The 21,525-nt window shown below is 45.2% G+C and overlaps 1 protein-coding gene across 1 annotated transcript in view; it reads right to left on the reverse strand.

Moving 5' to 3' along the window:
* LOC123511685 (ras-GEF domain-containing family member 1B-like) overlaps nucleotides 1-21,525 on the reverse strand; it is a 409,983-nt gene that overhangs the window by 10,331 nt on the left and 378,127 nt on the right. The window contains 3 exon segments of the mRNA XM_045267742.1: nucleotides 2,924-3,067; nucleotides 15,981-16,208; nucleotides 17,129-17,230. Of these exon segments, the coding sequence (XP_045123677.1) occupies nucleotides 2,924-3,067; nucleotides 15,981-16,208; nucleotides 17,129-17,230 (474 nt within the window).

Below are 21,525 nucleotides of genomic sequence, written 5' to 3' on the forward strand. Positions count from 1 at the left end.
GACCGATAAATTAAAAGGAAAACAGAAGTGAAGTATGTAATCTAGTCAATGTATGGAAACTATTGTCATTGAGAAGTTTAGTTTATTTTTTTCTTAGAGAACGAAAAAAAAATCTCTCTCCATCCAAACGATTTCCAGGAACGAAGCAGCAGTTTTTTTTTTTTTTATCCAAATTGCTACAAAACATTTCCACCTGAAACAAAACTTCCAGTCAAGAGGAAACAATCCATTTCCAGTTAAAGGAGAGAGAGAGAGAGAGAGAGAGAGAGAGAGAGAGAGAGAGAGAGAGAGAGAGAGAGAGAGAGAGAGAGAGAGAGAGAGAGACTTCCTCAAAATGACGTTTTTTCTACTTAAATTTCTACAAAGCGTTTCCATCTAAAAGCAAAAAATTTCTAGCAAAAAGTAAAGTAAACCATTTCCAGCAAAAAAAAAAAAAAAATAAATAAAATAAATAAATAAATAAAAAAAAAAAAAAAAAAAAAAAAAAAAAAGAAACAGAACACTTCCAGTCAAGACGAAACAAATCTTGCCATCCACAAAGACACAAACCTTTTCCAGCCATAGAAAACCCCCCCCCAACTATTTCCAGCTATGAAAAAAAAGAAAAGAAAAAAAAATCAAGCTTAAACTAAAACCAGCTTTGAGTCAAAACGAAAGGAACATTTTTCCACACCACACAATACAAACCACTCGCAGCCAAGACTCCAAGTGCCTCACAAGTGCAAACTCTCGAAAACGAACCTCTTACAAACCGAACATTCTCGCGAACCTCTTACAAACCTCTTACTAAACGAACATTCTCGAAAATATGTAAATGAATATGTAGAATAAATAAATAAAACAATAAATAAATAAATAAAAAAAAAAAGGCAGGATTCCCAGCCACACAATACAATGTTCAAACTACACTGATCATTTCCGCCTTAAAGAAAATAAAAGAAAAAAAACCGCGAATAAATGAAAAGTAAAAAAAAAAAAATGAATGATGATAAAAAGATAAAGAGAACTAAGTAAATATTTGAGCCTTAACAGAAAATAAAACTAAAAATATAAAATGTCAATAAAAAAAAAACGAAATAAAGTAAAAATATAAGACACGAATAAAATAGAAAAAAATGATCGAATAAAGAAAACTAAACAAACATTTCAGCTTTAAAAAAAAAAAAGTAAAAAATAAAAGACGAGAAAAATAAAAATAAATGATAAAATAAACAAAATTAAGCAAATCCTTCCAACCAAAACAATGCAAACCTTTTTCCCGCCAAAAAAAAAACGAACAATAAACAAAAGAATAAACACTAAGCGAACCACCACCACCACACCACCACCACCACCACCACCAAGGAAAAAAAAAAAAAAAAAAAGGACAAGGAGAAGAAGAGATAAAAGGAAGAAGAAAACAGTAAAAACGAGAAGGAAAAGTGAACGAAAGGCAAGAGGAGAGACGAACAGAAGAAAAATAATAGAGAGAAAAAGATTAGAATTGAATAGTGCACGAAGAAATTGACACCGAGGCACAGAATGGAAGGAAACGAAAAAAAAAAAAAAAATGAAATATGTAAAAAAGAGAATAGCGGAAGTGAATACCATGAGAGAGAAAAGAGAAAGAGAAAGAGAAAGAGAGAGAGAGAGAGAGAGAGAGAGAGAGAGAGAGAGAGAGAGAGAGAGTACACTAACACAATACACACTCAACAGAAATACAAACACAAAGGGAAGTGAAAGGAACATTTTTCACGTTTTCGCGTCAAACAATAACACATACCATGCCAGAGAGAGAGAGAGAGAGAGAGAGAGAGAGAGAGAGAGAGAGAGAGAGAGAGAGAGAGATTAACGCTACACAAAGCAACTGATATAAATAGAAGCAAAAAAAAAAAAAAAAAAGAATAAACAAGAGAAAATATGATAAGAAAAAGACAAAACAGTGAAGGAAAACTGAAAATATAAATTAAAGCGAGGCAACACCATTTTCACGACACACACACACACACACACACACACACACACACACACACACACACACAGTAAAGGACATAACAAAACAAAAACCAAATAAAAAAAAAAAAATAAATAAATAAAACAGAACAAGACCGACAGACAGACAGACAGACAAACAGACTTACTGATAAGGCAACAGAACGAAAAACAACTAACAACACCAAAGAGGCAAAGCAGGGAATGGAAAGGAGGTTAAAAAATGCCTCCCAAAATAACACAAACGCAACTCAACTCAGAGAGACAGACAACCAAGGAACACAAGGAGAAAAACTGCAACATACCATCAACAACACAGCGGAGGCGAACAATTCTCCTACGCCGCAACACACCACCCCCAGCAGAACAGGCCAAGAACAACAAGGACAACAAGGACAGCAAGAACAACACACTGACGAAAAGGGAACATGCACAAAACTAAAGCAACGGTGAAATCCATTAATTCTGTGACGAAAGGGGGTGATGGGGGTGATGGGAGAGAGAGAGAGAGAGAGAGAGAGAGAGAGAGAGAGAGAGAGAGAGAGAGAGAGAGAGAGAGAGAGAGAGAGAGAGAGAGAGAGAGAGAGAGAATAAACAAATATGCAAAAAATCAGTACCGTTGAAAAAAAAATGAGAAAAAAAGTGATTAAAGAAAAAAAAAAACTTGAGTGAATGAAATCTGACAAAAACAATGAAAATTAAGACAAAGAAGGAAAAAAAGTGAAAGAAAACGACGACAATGAAAAAGAAAACGAAAAGAAAAAAGTAAAACAATACAACATATCGACTACCACCAGCACCAACACCACCACCACCACCACCACCACCAACAACAACAACACCACCAATAATCACAGAAATAAAGAAAAAAAAATAAATAAAGTAAAATAAAGAAAAAAATATATATATATGAACATCAAACAAGATACCACCACCACCACCAGTCACTCACCGTCTTCTTGAGGCGTGACACGGGGGACATGTTGAGGCCCGCGATGATGCCCATGAGGGAGTTGAAGTTGCCGATGTTGAAGCACTCGCGCCCAACCTCCACCCACCACTCAATCACCCGCACGCGCTGCTTCCTCTTCACGTGCTGCGGGGAGCGAGAGCGAGAGAGAGAGAGAGAGAGAGAGAGAGAGAGAGAGAGAGAGAGAGAGAGAGAGAGAGAGAGAGAGAGAGAGAGAGAATCAATTAGTTACAGATACACACCGTGAGTGATGCAACATAAAGGAACGTAAAGGAAGAACAAACTACAGCAGATTTGTTGGCCCTTAACTGCACTGCAACACAATGGGAGAGAGAGACTTATGGACCATTAAAACACCCTCAATATGGTAATTATCCGAACGGTCCATTAATTCAGTAAACGTTGACACACACACACACACACACACACACACACACACACACACACACACACACACACACACACACACACACACACACTCGGCTCTCTCTCTCTCTCTCTCTCTTTTCATCCCTTGGGCCATTAATAGATAATGCAGGCAACTTAATGATTGATGAGGCAAATGGCGCCTTTACAGCAAGCACTCAGCGATCATATTGTGAAATACTGCTGCTCCGCGAATAAATAAATAAATAAATATTAATTAATGAATAAATAAATAAGCTTTCTATTCATATAACACAAAAGTTCAAAGTCAGCATATCATTCTCATAAAAAAGTTTCCAGTGAAGAACAAAGTAAGAAAAGCTGGAGGGAGCCATCAGAGCTACACGTGGCAGGCCCTCAGTGACGTACACCTACCTACTTCCACCTACCGTCCCCATCCACACACCTTTCTAATCTTCCCTCAAAGCTCTCTAATGACTCACCACTGGCAACCTGATTATCGAGTCCGTTCCATTCACCTACACTTGAAGCTAGAGTTGCACCAGTTCTTAGGTTTTTTTATTATTGATATTATATTTTTATGATTCTAGTGACGAGTTAACAATGTACATTAACCCCTTCAGTACCATGACGCGTTTTCACATTAATTTTGCTTACTAATTGATGATTTCAAACAGCTTCAGAAACTCATGTGGGGGATTAAAAGGTGAAGACTGTGGTCATTAATCTTTTGACCTCTATAGACCCTTCTTAATGTATACAAAATGGTCTAATCGTATACAAAATATCTCCAGGTGAAAATGTGTCCCAGTACTGAAGATGTTAATAAAAGAGGAGAAAGTCTTGAAAACCCGGCTACTCATCTCTGTGGCCTTTTAAAAATAGTTGTGATGAGAACAAAGCATTTCTGAATATTGGCACAGGTAAGCAGGCAGATACGATTCTAGTGACAAGTTAACAATGAAGATTAATAAAAAAAAGGAGAAATAGTCTTGAAAACGCGGCTAATCATCTCTGTGGCCTTTGAAAATAGTCGTGGTGAGAGATCAAAGCATTTCTGAATATTGGCAGAGGTAAGCAGGCAAGTCAGGTAAGTAGATAGACAGGCAGGTAGACAGGCAGGCAGGCAGGCAGGCAGACAGCAGGCAGGCAGGCAGGTAGACAGTCACCGCCACGCCGCCACACTCGCACCTCGTAAAGTATCGCCACGCCATCCACGCCACGCAGCCACTCGCTCATTCGTCACTCCTACAAAACTTACAAATTGCCGCGCCCAGAGAGATATACTGCGAGAACTTAATGGCGGTCACTATCAATCTAACTCAAGGACGTTTGTGTCAAGTTTTGCGAGATCTGCTTGGTTTATGTTGAGTTCAGTTGAATTTTCGTCTCGGCGTTAACGAAGCACTGAGGAAATGTGGCGTAGGAAAAAACTGGGGGCAGGGATGAAAAAAAAATAATAGTACAGGTAAAAACAACTGAAAAAATATGTTACTTGGAAGATCTATCACTAAAATATTGGTGTGTTTTGGTATTGCACTTGTTATTAGTATACCAAATCACATTTCCTATATTTTTCCTTCCTTTTTGCTTTCTTTTCTTTATAAACACAAAGCTACACTAGTTTCCTTGATCTGGCCGTGTGTCAAAGATAAGATTAGGTAAGTTTAACAAAGCTATATTCCCCTAATCTATATTCTCCTAATCTATATTCTCCTAATCTATATTCTCCTAATCTATAATCTCCTAATCTATATTCTCCTAATCTATTTTCTCCTAATCTATATTCTCCTAATCTATATTCTCCTAATCTATTTCAATCCCTATACTTTTTCTCCTGATAAACACAGTCACAAAGTCATTAGCAAACACACCAGTAACTTTCATGGTCGGCTCGGATACTGTACTGTTAAGCTAAATAAGGCAATACTATTTTTCTATCTTTTTAATATCTCTGTAGCTTCTTTTCCCTTATAAGCAAAGCCACATCCAGCAATCCTCTCCCTGGAACTTCTTTTCCTTACAAAGCCAGCAAACCATTCCCTATAGCTTCCTTCCCCTTATAAATCAAGCCACAACAAGGAAACGTCTCCCAATAGCTTCCTTTTCTTTAACAAACAAAGCAAAAAAAAAAAAAAAAAAAAATGGCTGCAGCTTCATTTTTTTTCTAACAAACAAAGCCACTGCCAGCAAACCACAAAGCTTCATCACTCTTAAAGAACCACAAAAGCTAACCAAAGCTAACATAACCTAACTTAACCAAACCAAACCAAACCTAACGTAATCTAACCTAACCTAATCCAACCTAACCTAACCTAACCTAACCCAACCTAACCCAACCCGAAAATAACCAAACCAGACCAAACTTTTTAGGGAACAGGCATTTGAAGTAAGCCTTTTTTTTTTTTATTTCCTGTTACCTTTGGCTAGTTTCCCTCTTGCATAAAAAAAAACAAGCCTAACCAAAGCCTAACCTTATCTAATCAAACCACATAGCTTAATTTCCCTTAAAGAGCCACAGAGACAAGCGGAAACCTAACCTAACCTAACCTAACTTAACCACTATCGGATTTCCTTGGTCCCCGCGGAATGTCCCAAGTATAGGAACCGCTGCCTTGACTGATGGGATCGCTAAATTATTGGAGATAAATTATTGGAGCCCTTAATGAGGATCGCCAGTACCCGCCGCTCTGCCACCCATTTATCTGATTACGAAGCTAATTACCGGCTCGCCATCACACCCATCCGTACCCGCCGTGCCTTGACGTGCTCCTCGGTAATGCATCCTTCCGTGCACGTCCTGTTGTGACATGTTGCAAAGTGTGTGTGTGGTTTTTTTTTTTTTTTTTTTTTGACGGGGGAAAACTGTAAGGTCAAACAAAAACAAAAAAGAAAAAAGCCCCACTGAGATGCCAGTCCCCAAACAAGGTCATGAGAGGCAGCCAAAATAATGGGTTGAATGTCTTGAAACCTTCCTCCCTCTTAACCCTTCAGTAATGGGACACATTTTTACCTTGAGATTAGTGTACGATTAGACATTTTATTGACATTAGGAAAGGTCTATGGAGGGCAGAATATTAATGGCCACAGTCTTCACTATTTCAATCCCTCACAAGAGTCTCTGAAGCTGTACAAAATCACCAAACAGTAAGCAGAATGAATATGGAAACGCGTCATGGTACTGAAGGGGTTAAATGAATTCAAGTCATAGGTAGATGAGAAAACAGGAATAGGTAGGTAGGGAGTTCCAGCTTACCAGAGAAAGGGATAGATGGTTGAAAGTACTGGTTAAGTCTTGCATTAGAGAGCTGGATAGGCAGATGTGTGCAGGACTTGGGTGAGTGTGAGCATCTGGGTGTGTGATTACTTACTTATTAGGTAAAATTGATGAATACTGTTTGTTATTGTATAGAATGTGTGTTTTTAGAGTTGAGTTTGGTCAATGTACACTTAGATGAATACTGTTTGTTGTGTGTGTGTGTGTGTGTGTGTGTGTGTGTGTGAATGTGTGTGTGTGTGAGTGTGTGTGTGTGTGTGTGTGTGTGTGTGTGTGTGTGTGTGTGTGTGTGTGTGTGTGTGTGTGTGTGTGTGTGTGTGTGTGTGTGTGTGTGTGTGTGTGTGTGTGTGTGTGTGTGTGTGTGTGTGTGTGTGTGTGTGTGTGTTCTGAGCGTTGATAAATGTTGCGGGTAGTGTGTATATATTTTAAGACGTTAAGGGAGAGAGTAGCAGAGGGAAAGGGGAAGGGGAAGAGGAAGGGGAAGGAGGGAAGTGTGGTGTGGAGAGGGGAGTGTGGTGGGGAAACGGAGAAGAGAGGATAAGGTCGTAAATATACCCCCCCCATCCACCCTTTCTCTCTCTCTCTCTCTCTCTCTCTCTCTCTCTCTCTCTCACACCACACAAGATTATTTTTTCTTTTTCCCTCTTCTAAACTTTATCCTCCATTTTCCTTCTCCACTACTTCCTCTACTCTAAACTTCCTACCTTAACCTTCCCTCCTCCTCCTCCTCTTCTTCTTCTTCTTCACTTTCTTTCCTCTTTCCTTCTTATCCCTTCTTTCTCTTCCATTTCTTCTCTCCCCTCTTTCCCTTCTCCTGTACCATCTCCCTTAGTCTTCCCTATCAAGTCATCTCCCTTCTCCCTTCCATCTTCCTCATCTCTATCCCTTCTTTCCCTTAACACACCATCTCCCTCCCCACCAAATTCTCCCTTACCAAACTTTCTTCACCCTTTTCCCTCTGTATCCCTTCCCTCCAAACTTAACCTACGCCAGCCTTCCTCTCCCTCTCTCTTCCCTCGGCAAACTTTCCCTTTCCTTTCCCCCAAGTAACTTATTTTCCTCCTTAATTGCTACATAATTCTCTTTCCTATAATACTTAAGTGCTACGTTAAGTTATGCTCCTAATATTTTTTTCCATCGTAATATCTTTTCTCCCCCCTCAGTGATGTACAGCTGTTGTAAATTTCCATGTGTTTTATGCGTGTAGATTTTTTTTCTCTTCATTTTCTTTTCTCTCTATATTTATTTTATTTTTTTTTCTAGTAGTGTGGTGATAAGAAACAGACAATGAGACTCGTTTACTCCTGTTCCTACTTCTCTCTCTCTCTCTCTACCACCTCGCGATCTATACTGGCGGGGACAAGAGCCACAAGAGCCAAGTAGAATCTATTACACAAAATATTCCCTTCGAAAAAACACAATTTAAACACTTGCATCATTAAACGAGAACACTGACAAGCACATGCAAGACTCGACGTGTTTTCGCTGCCACACGAGTCATTGTTGTCTTATTATTGGAGTTTTAAACATGACATTATTCCAGGCCAGTATAACGCGTGTTTAGGTGGAGATAATTTGCTGGTCGCTACATTACCCTCGCCCTGACTCTGCACAAACAACTTAATGCTTCTAACGAGGAGGAGAGTGTGCTTGGCTGCTTCGAGTTAAGAGCAGGAGTCATTAGCTTGTTCTTGATTACCCGATGCCTTGTGATAAGAAAATAAGGGAAAGTTGCAAGAAGCCATCAGGACTCCACGTAGCTGTCTCTCTATCACATACATACATACACGCATGCATACATACACCTGCTAATTTCCACCATATATTTGTCTAATTTTCTAAAGCTCCCTAATGTCACTCAGTACTAGGAAGGTAATTGCAGTGTCTTCCATTCATCTACCACTTTGTTCAACACCTTCAGTGCCTTGACACGTTTTCGTATTTATTCTGCTCACTATTTGGTGACTTTATACAGCCTCAGAAACTCATGTCGGGGATTCAATATGGTGAAGACTTTCTGGCCACTAATCTTCTTTCCTCCATAGACCCTTCGTAATGTCAATAAAACCGTCTAATCATGGCCAAAATTCATGATAAAAAATATGCGTCCCAGTATTGAAGGGGTTAAATATCAATTCCTCCCCATCTCTTTTCCTTTATTTTGTTTTATTATTATTTTTTTGTTTTTCTAAGGTTCATCTCATTAGTTCTTGCTCCATCCTCATTACTGATCCTGAGAATACTGCTTACGTCACCTCACCTTTGTTATGTTGCCTAGAACACTCAAAGACCTTTCCTGTTTCCCTTCATAAAATCTAACTTTATGGAGACACAAAGAAGAGGTGATGGCTTAATAAGGTAATACATTTAACTAACTCCACACACGCACGCACACACACATAGAAAAAAGGCTAAATTCCTTAACAAAATGTAAAGTTTCGGTTTATGCACTACTGACGCGCTCCACTTCACAATCTTCAGCACACGGTCGCGGCATTCTAAAGTCAGTGTCGCCCAGCCTAGCCCAGCCCCGGTCCTGCCCCGCCCTGTCCTGTCCCACAACACCCCGCCTCGCCTAGCCTTGCCGGGACAGTGTGAGTTACTTTCTCTCGTAAATTTAGCACGGAAACGCATTGTCCTCGTGCAAAACAAACATTCCCAGGTGATGTGCTGCTTTACATGATGCACAAGTCAAGCAACAGGTCTTCCTCTCTCTTTTTACCTTTGTGTGTGTGTGTGTGTGTGTGTGTGTGTGTGTGTGTGTGTGTGTGTGTGTGTGTGTGTGTGTGTGTGTGTGCGCGCGCATTTTGGAGAGAGAGAGAGAGAGAGAGAGAGAACGTATTTTGTTGCCTTTCTGCTCTCTCTCTCTCTCTCTCTCTCTCTCTCTCTCTCTCTCTCTCTCTCTCTCTCTCTCTCTCTCTTCCCCCCCTCAATGATGCAGTAGTGTTCTAAGTTGTCACTCTTATATAACTTCAGTGAATATATATTTTTTAACCGTTACCAGGAGAGACCATTCCGAGTGATGTCTTAAGCTGGAGGGACGGAACGTAAATGAAGCCACAGTAATTAGGTAGACTGTCGTAAGGAGTTTGGCTATTACTCTTAATCAATTCAACTTCTTTCCTCCATTTTGTTTATTTTCAGGCTGTCATTAAATGTGTCTCGAATGATAGTGATGTCCTTTTTGCTTTTTTTTTTTTTCTGCTTGTGTTTCTTTGAGTCCATTCATTTTTTTCTTAACTCACTTTTCGACTCTGATTTTCTTTTTCTTTCTTTCCTTCTTTATTTTTCTTTACTATGTCTCAAGTATCTTTTTTCTTTTCTTTCTTTCTTTCTTTCTTTCCATCTTTTTTTTCTTTACTGTCTCAACTCTCTTTTTTTCTTTCTTTCTTTCATTCCATCTTTTTTTTCTTTACAATGTCACCTCTCGTCTTTCTTGTCTTCCTACAACTGCTACTAATCTGTTTTCCCCCTTTCACCTTTTTCTTCCTCCCTTTCTCTTTTGTTTTGCTCTTTCTTTCCACTTTTTCCCTCCATTAACACTTATCGCCTTTCCTGTCTTCCTATTTATTACTGCTACTAATCACCACCCCTCTCTCCTCCACCACAACTACCACCACCACCTACAACATTCACTATTACTATTTCTTTAACCCACCACTATTCATCGACTTCTATCACTGTTCTCCACCACCACCGCCACTGCCACTTCCACCGTCACTGCCTCCTCCAGGAACAATCACTATTACTATAACTGCCTCCGCCTCGTTATGTTCCAGCCTCCTCCAGCCCCCACGTTCTGTCCCCGCGGGCCGCTCACAGTGCCTCGCCGCGCCCCAACCCTTACTTCACCAGGCTTACTATCCTCTAAATCCTATGCTGTAATGTATCTCTGGTGGTGTCATCTACTACTACTACTACTACTACTACTACTACTACTTCTACTTCCCCATCTCTCTACCCCAACATTCCCCTTCCTACTTCTTCTCTCCTGTTCCTCCACCACGAGTCCTCCTTTCCTCCCTCACCTCTTCTCCTTCCTTATCCCCCTCCACTTCCCCTCTCACACTTTTCTACCTTTTTTTCTTCCATCTCGTCTCTATAGTATTCTATTCCACCTCTCATATTTCTTTCTTCACCTTCCTTTCAATATCCTCCTCCATCTTCTCTCCTTTTATACCTTCTTCCATCTCTACTTTATTCCTTTTTCCTTCTTCCTAAATCTTCTTTCTATCTCTTTCCCGATTTCTCTGTCCTTTTCCCCTCTTTCCCTTATTTTTTTTCCATCTCTTTCCCTATTCCTTCTTGTTCCTTCCACTCATCTTCAGCTGCTTCTGTATTCTTCTCTCCTTCCTTATCATATCTTCCTTCATCTCTTTCCCCATTCTTCATATCTCCCTCAAGGCCCTTCACTTTTCCCCTCACTTCAGGGAAACCAGAGCAATCCCTTTTGTAAGTACCAGCAGTTAAGTTAGGTTAGGTTAAGTTAGCTCTCTCTCTCTCTCTCTCTCTCTCTCTCTCTCTCTCTCTCTCTCTCTTAGGACCCTCACTTCTTGCCTCCATCTCTTCACATATCCGCCTCATTTCGTTTTCTTCGCACTATCAAGGGAAAGAAAATGGGAGGAAAAAAAATTATAATATCAAGTCACTTCTTTCTTTCTCTCTCTCTCTCTCTCTCTCTCTCTCTCTCTCTCTCTCTCTCATCAGTTTCTCCAGCGCCATGTGACTAGTGCCTACACCTCCTTTGCCTCCACCTCCACCTGCCTACATTCTCATACTCTTCCACTTTCATACCCTCTCCATCCTAAACCCTCATATTTTTCCATCCTTTCATTTCTTTCGTCTTGCATCCTCCACCCTCCTCCACTCACAGCTCCTCCTCCTCCTCCTTCTCCTCCTCCTCTCACCATCTACCTGGCTACGTTCTCACAATATCCTCCACTTTCACACGTTCTCCACACGTTCCTCCACACTGTCTTGTATCCTCCACCTACTTTCTGTTTTTCCATCCTCATCTTCTTCCTCCTCTTTCCACCTCCTAGTTCCTTTATTTTCATGGTATCATACACTTCCACACTTTCTCCACATCTTACATCCTTCATCCACAATATCTTCATCTCCATCTCCTTCTCCTCCCGCTTCCACCCACAGCTCCTCTTCCTCTTCCTCTTCCTCCACCTTTCACCTTCTAACTGGCGACGTTCTCACACTATCCTCCACTTTCACACGTTCTCCACTCTCTCCTCCGCTTACTTTCTGTTTCTCTATTCCCTTTTCCTCTATTTTCTTCCCCTAATTCCTTAATTCTCGTGCTATCATTCACTTCTACACTTTCTCCACATCTTGCATCCTTCATCCACACCATCTCCATTTCCATCTCCTCCTCCTCCTCCTCCTCCTCCTCCTCCTCCTGCAGCAGTACCAAGCGCTGCGTCTGACTAATGGCCTTCATCTAAGTCACTTTACTATTAATGTATTTTGTCTTAATCTCCAGAAGCCTTGGATATTTTTCTCTGCTTCCACGCCCAACTCACTTCACTTATATTCTCCTCGTTTAAGTTCCAAGTCTGGTCATTTCGAGTCCTCCTGGCCTGGCTGGGGTGAGGGATCGGATCAGGCAGGGTTTGGGTGGGGGAGAGGGTGGAATAGTGGTGGTGGGTGGTGGGTGGTGGTAGTGGTAGTGAAGTGGATTAAGGTGGTGTTGGGTTGGTAGTAGTGGTGTGGTAAGGTGGACTGTGCTGGGTTTGGTATAGGTGTGGTGGAGAGAAAGTTCAAGGTGGATTAGGTGGCTAGGTTAGGTTAGGTTAGGTTAGGAGTAGTGAATGTGGTGGTAAGGTGGACAACAGTGACGTTTGGTGAGGTGGAGAGGTGGTTTAGGGTGGATTAGGGGCTAGGGAAGCGTTAGGTAAGGTCAGCCCCTGAGTACCATAACGCATTTTCATATTCATTCTGCTTATTATTTGGTGATTTTACACAACTTCAGAAACTTGTGTCTAGGATTAAAATAGTGAAGACTGTGGCCATTAATCTTCTGACCCCCATAGACCCTTCCTAATATCAATAAAATCGTCTAATGGTACACAAAACTCATGGTAAAAATGCGTGCTAGTATTAAAGTGTTGAGCGTCAGTCGAGTGAGGTGAGGCAGGGCGAGCAGAGGAACGAATGGAGCTCCGGCCCTTTGCTCAGATCGTAAAACACGTCCCCTCTGCTTGTGATCCTTCGTCTTTCTCTCTACCAGGGGATACATGGCTGCAGGGTGTTGCCTCGGCCGCCACATGAAAACAGCCCAGCCAGCCTCAGCACACTCCCTCCTTGCCACTCTCTGCTCTGCCCCTCGCCAACATAGACAGAGAACCTTCCATCAGTCCTTAACGCCAGCACGAGAGATAACTTCAGTGGTTCGTGTTACTTCTTGGTTACGGTCACATGGTTATACTTTCTCTCTCTCTCTCTCTCTCTCTCTCTCTCTCTCGGGAAGTAAGAAGCTATACGTTTTCACTCTCCCTTCACTTCTTCGCCTTAATTCCTTCACCTCCACCGGGATCGCCTATCTATTGTTACATTCTCCATCACGCCCTTCACTACCCCGCCCCGCCCCACTCAACACCCCCACCGCCGCCCTGCCCCGGTTCCTCCTCCTCCTCCTCCTCCTCCTTCGGGCGCTGCAACACACGGCCCTTAACACGCTCACAAGACGCTCCTTCCGCCGCCAATGCTCTCCCCAAAAGTGGATATTTGACGTTTTCCTCCATAATTTCGTTTCGTGGCGGGAGTTGCAGCGTTGTGCCGTGCTGGGAGCTATGGAGGAGACGTGGGCGTAATTTTCCTGGGTTTTAAAGCTTCATGGCTAAGCTTTTGTATTCTCCGGTGAACTTTAATATTTCCATTCTCCTTACTTCATATTCAATTTCCCGGGCGAAATTGTCCAAGTAAATCCAATTTTCCTACATCAAATTTCTCGAGTCCCTTGCTGCACCACTGCGTTACCTGCCAGACAGCGGCGGTGCGCGAACGCAGACTGTCTCGGTGTGGGCCGCGTGCGTCACAGCTACGCAAACCACCACAACACTTCTACACCACCGCGGAAAAAAAGCGAAACCTCCCTTCTCTTACACCAGCGGCCGACTTTCGGAGTAACTTCAAATGTACACGTGCCGGAAACATCATGTCAGTCTGGCCGAGGTACGTGGAAAAATAATGACAGTCTGGTCGAGGTCTGTCCTGAGAGTGTAAAGCCTCGCTGTGACGTCTCAGCGAGCAAGCCGAATCAGTGGCGTGCAGTCAAGGGTGAGGCGGCGGTGGCGGTAGCGGCGGTGGTGGTGGTGGTGGTGGCGGCGGCGTGGTGTCTGGCATCATTACAAGCGTGTGGTGACTCCTGGCTCTTGATGGGCGGCGGAAGGAAGACACAACTTTAAAACGTGTTAAAAATACAATATCTGCTTAGACGTGCAGGCAGGCATTCAGACAGGTGGACAGCGGCACGGCTCCACTAGACACCTGCATTCCAGTATTCACACCTGCGCGGGGCTGAGAGACTGAACTAATTGAAGTGTTTGGCCGCGCTGTCACCTTTTCACTACTCAAAGCCTATCCTCTCCGCTCCTCTCGGATGCCTTGCACACCACGTTAACTCTTCAATACTGGGACTCATTTTTACCTTGAGATTTGTGTACAGTTAGACCATTTTATTGACATTAGGAAGGGCCTATAGAGGTCAAAGATTAATGGTTAAATTCTTCACCATCTCAATCTCCCACATGAGTTTCCGAAGCTGTGTAAAATCACCAAATAATCACCAGAATGAATAAGGAAACGCGTCACGGTACAGAGGAGGTTAATAATACACAGAGCTAAACCTTGAACTCAGCACAGTGTATTTGCTTCACTCACTCTCCCACACCTTCCCAGCACACTGTTAAGGGTGATTAGTGAGTGACGAGCTCTGTCTGGGTGAGAACTGCGTCACTCCTGCCTCCCACCCGGCGTCACCCAGCACCAGGCCTCCCCGCACACCCAGACACCTTCCCCATAGCAACCACGGCCAGGGGGAAAAATATATTAAACCTGTACTATGCTGAGATTCGAGTCAACACCAGAGAGAGAGAGAGAGAGAGAGAGAGAGAGAGAGAGAGAGAGACACGTGGTATCAGCAATTAAGTCTGTAAAAGCGAGGAAAAACGTCCCCGCTGGCTGACATTTTACGAGGCAAGTGCCACCAGATGATAGGATTGGTCAGCAGTGGGTCCCGGTCACCACTGCCACGTTTTCTATCAAGGGGTGCAAAAAATCCTCGAGGGGAGACGATTTTAAATCCACGTGACCAGCGCTACAGCAACACATCCACCTCTTTCCTCCACTCACTCTCCTCCAATCCCCGCCAATGCAGCCACGGCGTAATGCGATCCCAATACTACGGCGCCTTCAGGTTAGTCATCCATTCATTAGAGCCATTATGCCCCCTGCCTATCACTTAAGCCTGAAATAATTAGACTAGTCATTACCACCACCCCTGCCTTGCCCTACCTTGCTATACTGTGTACCTACCTAGCTTTGTCTTTACCACCCACATCATTACCACCACCCCTGCCTTGCTCTACCCTGTTATTCTGTGCCCCTACCTAGCTTTGTTTTCTTGTCTTCTTGTCTCCCATAATCCTTCCCTACCCAATGTCATCCTAATCAACATCCTACACTTCTTTGCCTTGTGTTGTTGTATCCCTTTTTTACACTGCAGTCTTCCCTTGCATTAACCTACTTTATCATCCCCTATGTTACTCTATTATATAAATCCATAGCTTGGTCCATCTTGCCTTATAATGCTCTACTTTGCCTCATTCCTTCTGCCCTGCCCTCACAAATACCACATCATCTACATTTTCTCTTATATCCATCACTCAATAGCGTTTCATTACCCGAACACGCACTCTCTTTCACCTACCAGCCAATCCTTTCTACCCTTCTACCCTATCCTCACAAATATCCCATCTCCCTTTATATACATCAATCACCCAATAGCGTTTCATTACCCGAACCAGCTCTCTTTCCCCTACAGTTTAACCTTTTCTATGTCATACTCAACACTCGTCCCTCCCTTAACGCGTCACTATCTTCACCTAACCAGATCATAAAAACCAAACCTAACTTGACTTCATTCAAGAGGGAGGTTTCAACACACGAGTCAAAATCCTTTGGCTAATTCTATCGGGTCTTTTAAGGAGACTGACAACTAACTGTGTGAGCCTTTTTTCATTTATATTTTTGTTGCCCTTAGCCAGTCCTCCTCTCTAACTAAAAAAAATACTAAGCTAAACAAAAAACCAAAAAATAAAATCTTAACCTAATCCAGCCTTACTCCCACCTAGGCCTACTTACCATACAGGCGTGCGTGGCCACCAGGTAGGAGAGTCTGTTGAACCACTGGATGTAACACTCAAGGTTACTAGTTTTCTTGAGGTCTTTGTAGCACGCGTCTAGGTTGTCCTTGGCGAACGCTTGCACGAACTCCTCCGGTCCAATGTACGACAGCTTCTCCAGTTCCACGTGTGTCAGCTGCTGCGCCATCACCAGAGGACTCGTGCACACCTCCGTGATGTCCACAGGCTGGGGTGGGGGAGAGGAGGGTAGGGTTGGAGAGGAGAGGTAAAAGAGGAATGGAAATATAGGTGGATAGTGGAAGAATAGGAGGAAAGTAAGAGGAATTAGGAGGGCAAGAAATGGTATGAATGTGGAGGAGGAAGAATAGTAAGAGGGCAAATAAAGAGGACAATGGTGGAGGAAAAAGTAAAAGAGCAAGATGAGTGAAAAGAAAAAAAAAAGGAGGAAAAGAACGAGAAAAAAATGAGTTAATTACCGGAATACATTAGAATTTCACCACACACACACACACACACACACACAACATGACACCTTCATCACAAACAGATTAACAACAATTCTAACAACCAAACGAATCAAACAGCAGTGACGACGAAATAAAGGAGGCTCGAGCAGTGAGGCAGTTGAGAAGGAAGTAGTTTGGTGTAGTTAGGTGTAGTTAGTCGAGTAAGGGGTGGAAACATGAGCCTAATTAGCCAGGTTGCCACATACATAACTAACAGTGTGGGTGGGGAGGGTTGGGGGGAAGAGGCAGTGGTAGATGTGGGTAGATGGAAAGAGGAAGGAAGAGAAGGAAGGAATAGATGAAGGGAAGAAGGGAAGGGGAGGTGGGGGAGGTTGGGAGGTCGGGGTAGGTTAGGGTATTTGGGAAGGGGGGGGACCGGGGAGTTGGTGGCAAGGGAGGTGAAGTTCTATAACGTTGGGTTGTGACACTGTACGTTAAATTGTGAGGAGGAGGAGGAGGAGGAGGAGGAGGAAGGCAGAAATTTCCATAGTGGAAGGAGAGTAAAGGAAAGTCTTGGCTGGTGGAGGAGGTGGCGGTGGTGGTAGAGGATATGAGCGCTAAGGAAGGTTAAGCTGTGGACTAAGGAGCGGCTGGTGGGATGGGGGGCCGGGGGTAGGGGGGCAGGGAAGCAGTAATACACCTACCTGGGAGATGAAGTCGACAGGGGCGGCGCGGGAGCCTTGGCGAGTCCTTCTTCGTATCGCTCCAGCTGCGTCAGTTTGTTGAGGAGGTTATGGAGGACCTGCGGGGGGGAGAGAGAGGTGAGTGGCGCGTTATCCTGAGGGCGAGCCACTAATGACGTGAGGAGATGATGCGGTGACGCTGAAGCAGCAGGGCGCCTCTCCGCTCATTCCTTGTTCCTACAGAGCTGCTACCCGCGGCCACGCGAGGCGCGGTGATAAGGAGAGTGCGGGTTAGGTTGTCAGGAGGATCAAGAATGGAAGAGAAGGGATGTACGGTGCAGATTGTTGCGGGAGAGGACCGGGGCAGAGGGCTGGTGTGTGGCAAGTGTGGGCTGCATGGGGACAGCTGCTGGGCGCAGACTTGGCGGACGGGGACGGTTCATGGGCGGCGGCGTGAGGTGCAGCGAGTCACGTTTTGCTGACTGGATCGCGGCGCCACGCTCAGGGCCGAGGAGCGGCATTACAGGGGGAGCAGTGTCATGAGATGGTGGTGAGGACAGAGCAAGGGGCCGTGCGTGCAGCCAACACTCGAGGCTGCGGGGCGCAATTGGTGCCCCGCCAAGCCGAGGCTTCATGACGTGCATTGCAAGAATGAATCTTGCTGATTTCTTTTATTCCTGTCATGTTTTCTAAATTCAGCTTCAGCAGCAGACAGCGAACACCAAATTAGCGTTGCATTCCCCGCACGCTGCCGCCTCGCCAGGCAAGGCGTCTCTGCTGTGCCTAAACATTTATTGCGTGCAGGTCCCCGCCACGCAGCAAGAGCCGCGGCGCGCCGTGTGTGCTGGGTGCTGGCAGCAGGCCGCTGAATTTCAGAGCTGTGAGAGTTACGACGAGACTCCGAAAAGTAGCCAATCACCGAGACTTTTACAGGCGCAGCATCACTCATGGCGTGATGCAGTGCCTCGCTGCGAGGCGTGTGGTCGAGCACTGCCATGTGAAGGACGCGCCGCACTCACCCCGTAAAACTAAACTTCCAACAGCGTAACGCCTGCTGTACCGCCCGAAGAAGGGAAGGACCATCCGGCATCCCTCCACGCACAGAGGGGAGGACGGAGTGTCCCGGGTGTTGTATTATGCATCACGAGGCGTCAGGTGGTGACCATCTCGCCAGCGAGTCAATCACCTGAGTGGTGCTGAATGGGTACTCACTTGTATGCGAGCTGTCACCGCGCTGATGCCGCTGTCTCCAGCTCCGCCGCCCCATCACACGCCATTGTGCGGTGACGGGCGGCGCGTCAGGCAGGACAGGCGGTGGGTGTCTCACTCTCCAGGTCTGGCGAACTTTCACTATTCCCACCGCGTCCACCGCCACACGCCTGCTGCTGTGGCTGCCGGTCGTTGGCCGCCCCAACAATATACTGGGCCTTGGGGTGGTGGACGAGAGCGGGGTCACCGGCATCACCTCACAGCACATGACGGTGCAGCAAAGCAGACCTACCGCTCGTCCCTCCAGCCGGCGCCACAAACACTGCAACGCCGTCCTGCTTCTGTGCTTCACTCAGTGAACCTCGAGCAAAGGTTTCGAACGCCGCTGCTGATTTCCGAGACTTAATTATTCAATCACCGCCGCGGAGAGCCTCGTGGAGACGCAACAAGCTGGCTCATGTTCTCCTACCTCATTACTTATCACACTGCACGCTGCCCGAGGAGAACACTTGTTTGCTAAGCCAGACGCGGAACTGAACTCTCGGTAAATAATTAAAACGGATCAGGACTCTTGACCCTGTGTGTGTGTGTGTGTGTGTGTGTGTGTGTGTGTGCGAGTGCTTCCCTGCTACCAGTAAACAAGCTGTCAAAGAGAGAGCTTTGTGACACGACCACACTCTCTGAGCGAAGGGCGCCGTGGAATCAGATTCAAAGGATTGCCGCCTGGTGTGAGGGAAGCAGGAGAGGCCAGCCCAACCCCTCACCACCACCACCACCTCCAGAACCCCAGCCAACCCACCCTACCCCAGCCTCTCTGAGTGATCGGATCCAGCCACCGGGGCCCTGCACTGCGGGAATGATGGACGCGAGGCTGCCAGTTCCTGCGTCCATTAACTCCTCTTGTCCTTGGCTCCTCGCGGGTCTCGCCTACCGAAGCGGTGACCTTTAAAGCTTACTGCCCCTCACGCCCTGTGCTGCGCGTCACGACTCCACCGGCCAGAGATGCTGTTCTGCGCTGATGATGTCTGTATGGGCGCTGGCTATGAATCACCTACCTGTTTTGTGGCTAAACAAATATTACATAAAAGAGGGACAAAGCAGCAGACGTGTTGGTCCTTCAGAGGCTGTTTGGGATAAGCTTATTAAGTTAAAGGTCGGCTGATAATGGAAGCCAAAAAGAATAACGACCGATGACGTGTTTTAAGTCATTGCTACTGGGGTGTCTGATGCGCCACTCTGCACGAAGGTCCGTGTTCATGACGCTTGGCTCTCTCATTGGGACTCTCTTCAACCGCCACTGCCTCGTTAAATTGTCACGAGATTGTCTTTTCTATAAATGGCACAAAATAACTCGTTCTAAAGTAAAATCACGAATGCTTCTAAGAAAATTCTAAAACCTTTTAAGAGAATTTATTACAAGGGACAAGAGATTAAACACTATACTATTCAGGATAAGATTCTAAATACGAATAGGATCCTAGTAATGGTGTGGGAGGGAAGGCCACAGCACAACACAGCCTGAGTCGCGGGGAGGCAATGGAAGGTGCTGCGAAAATATGGAGAAATAGAAAATAAATGCCACTGCTTGCACCTCACAACAACACAGCACTTAGGAAACGCGCCTGCCGCCCACCACGTGCCGGGGCGCTGCGGACGTGGGGCTGACGGGGAGGGGGAAAGGGAAGCGCTGGGGAAGGAGGAAGGGAAGGAGGAGCTATACCATTAGAGGCGGCGGTCCGTGTAAGGGTTTGAGGGTTCAGTGCCGCGACCCTGCTGATGTGTTTCAATAATCGATGAGCTGTGTGTGTGTGTGTGTGTGTGTGTGGTGAGAGGGAAGCATGATAAAAATAAGTTGTTTTCTTACACTTCCTAACTCAGTAACAACAGCGATGTGGCGCCGAGGGAGGGCAAGGTATGCGAGGCAGCCTCATTATACGATTTATCGGAAAACAATTGTCACACGTGATTTTCAAAAATGCATAACAAGTGAGTGTCATCAGCATGAGGGTCGCCTAACAGGACACAGCACAACAACTGACAAATCTACACACCGACGCTCTTCAGCACCACAAAGGCTGAAGTGGCTACAATCTTACTGCAGTCTGTGTTGTCCGCCAGTTACTCCCATCCGCCACTTGTCTGGTGCTTCGCAAAATTATGAACAAATAATCTTTAAATGGTTGAACTTGTTTATTTATCTTCCACTGTTAAATTATTTCTTATCAAAGGATCCGCCACCACCACACCATCACCACACGACACCACATTACCACCACACCACACCACATCACCACCATACCACACCACCACACCTGCCCACCACCATTACTGTCTGGTCTACACACCGCGCGCAAATTTCAACTAGCGGACCAATGTTTTGTCCATTAATTCATCGTGGCAGGAGCATTGCCCCGCCGGGACCACGGATACTCATTTGTTGATGGGATTTAATGAGATATGCCATCACCCCTGCCACCCCAGCCACCCCCAACGCAGATGTGGTGGACACAGGGCGCGGAATTCCCGGCGTGAACGAATTTAACACGCGTACGTCACGGTGAGTAACAGTGAGTGAATGCAGAGCCGCCGTGAAGTTTTTATGCTGGAGGACATAAATTACGAGTCCACGGAGGTCAGGAGAGTCAGGCTGTGCAGCATTCCAGGGCCACGCCGCCTGCCTCCCGAGGGTGGGCCGCCACACACACACACACACACGGGTTGAGGGCGTGCTGGCGATCAATGTGGCGTGGTGTGTGGTGTGGTGTTGTGTGGTGGGGTGTGGTCTGTGGTCTGTGGTGTGGTGTGCTGAGGGCAGGAACAGCAATCATAAACTATGGGATGAAAATGATGAGGGGACAGATTCACTGACAGAGCGAAACACGTGAAGGTCGAGAAAAGAGAGATTCGGGCGTGATGTTTCAAGAGATGAGAGGATGAGAATGAAAGGATATGAAAGGCCTGACGGGGCAGAAGAAGGGAGAACTAAAGGAGGGCGCGAACTTAAAACCAGGGAGACTAAATGCTTCAAGGCTGTCAGGAAATACATCCCTTGAGGCAGAAACACTGACGCCTGGAGTGGATAGAAGGGAGAGGAGGAGAGAAAAACCATCGACATCACAGCTAAAAGTGAAAGAAAGCCAGCGTTAAAGCCTTCACACGCCTCAATAAGCCACCACACATCACCGCAACCAATCACACACCATCA

This window comes from Portunus trituberculatus, chromosome 31, assembly GCF_017591435.1.
Source record: "Portunus trituberculatus isolate SZX2019 chromosome 31, ASM1759143v1, whole genome shotgun sequence".
In the NCBI taxonomy this organism is placed as follows: Eukaryota; Metazoa; Arthropoda; class Malacostraca; order Decapoda; family Portunidae; genus Portunus; species Portunus trituberculatus.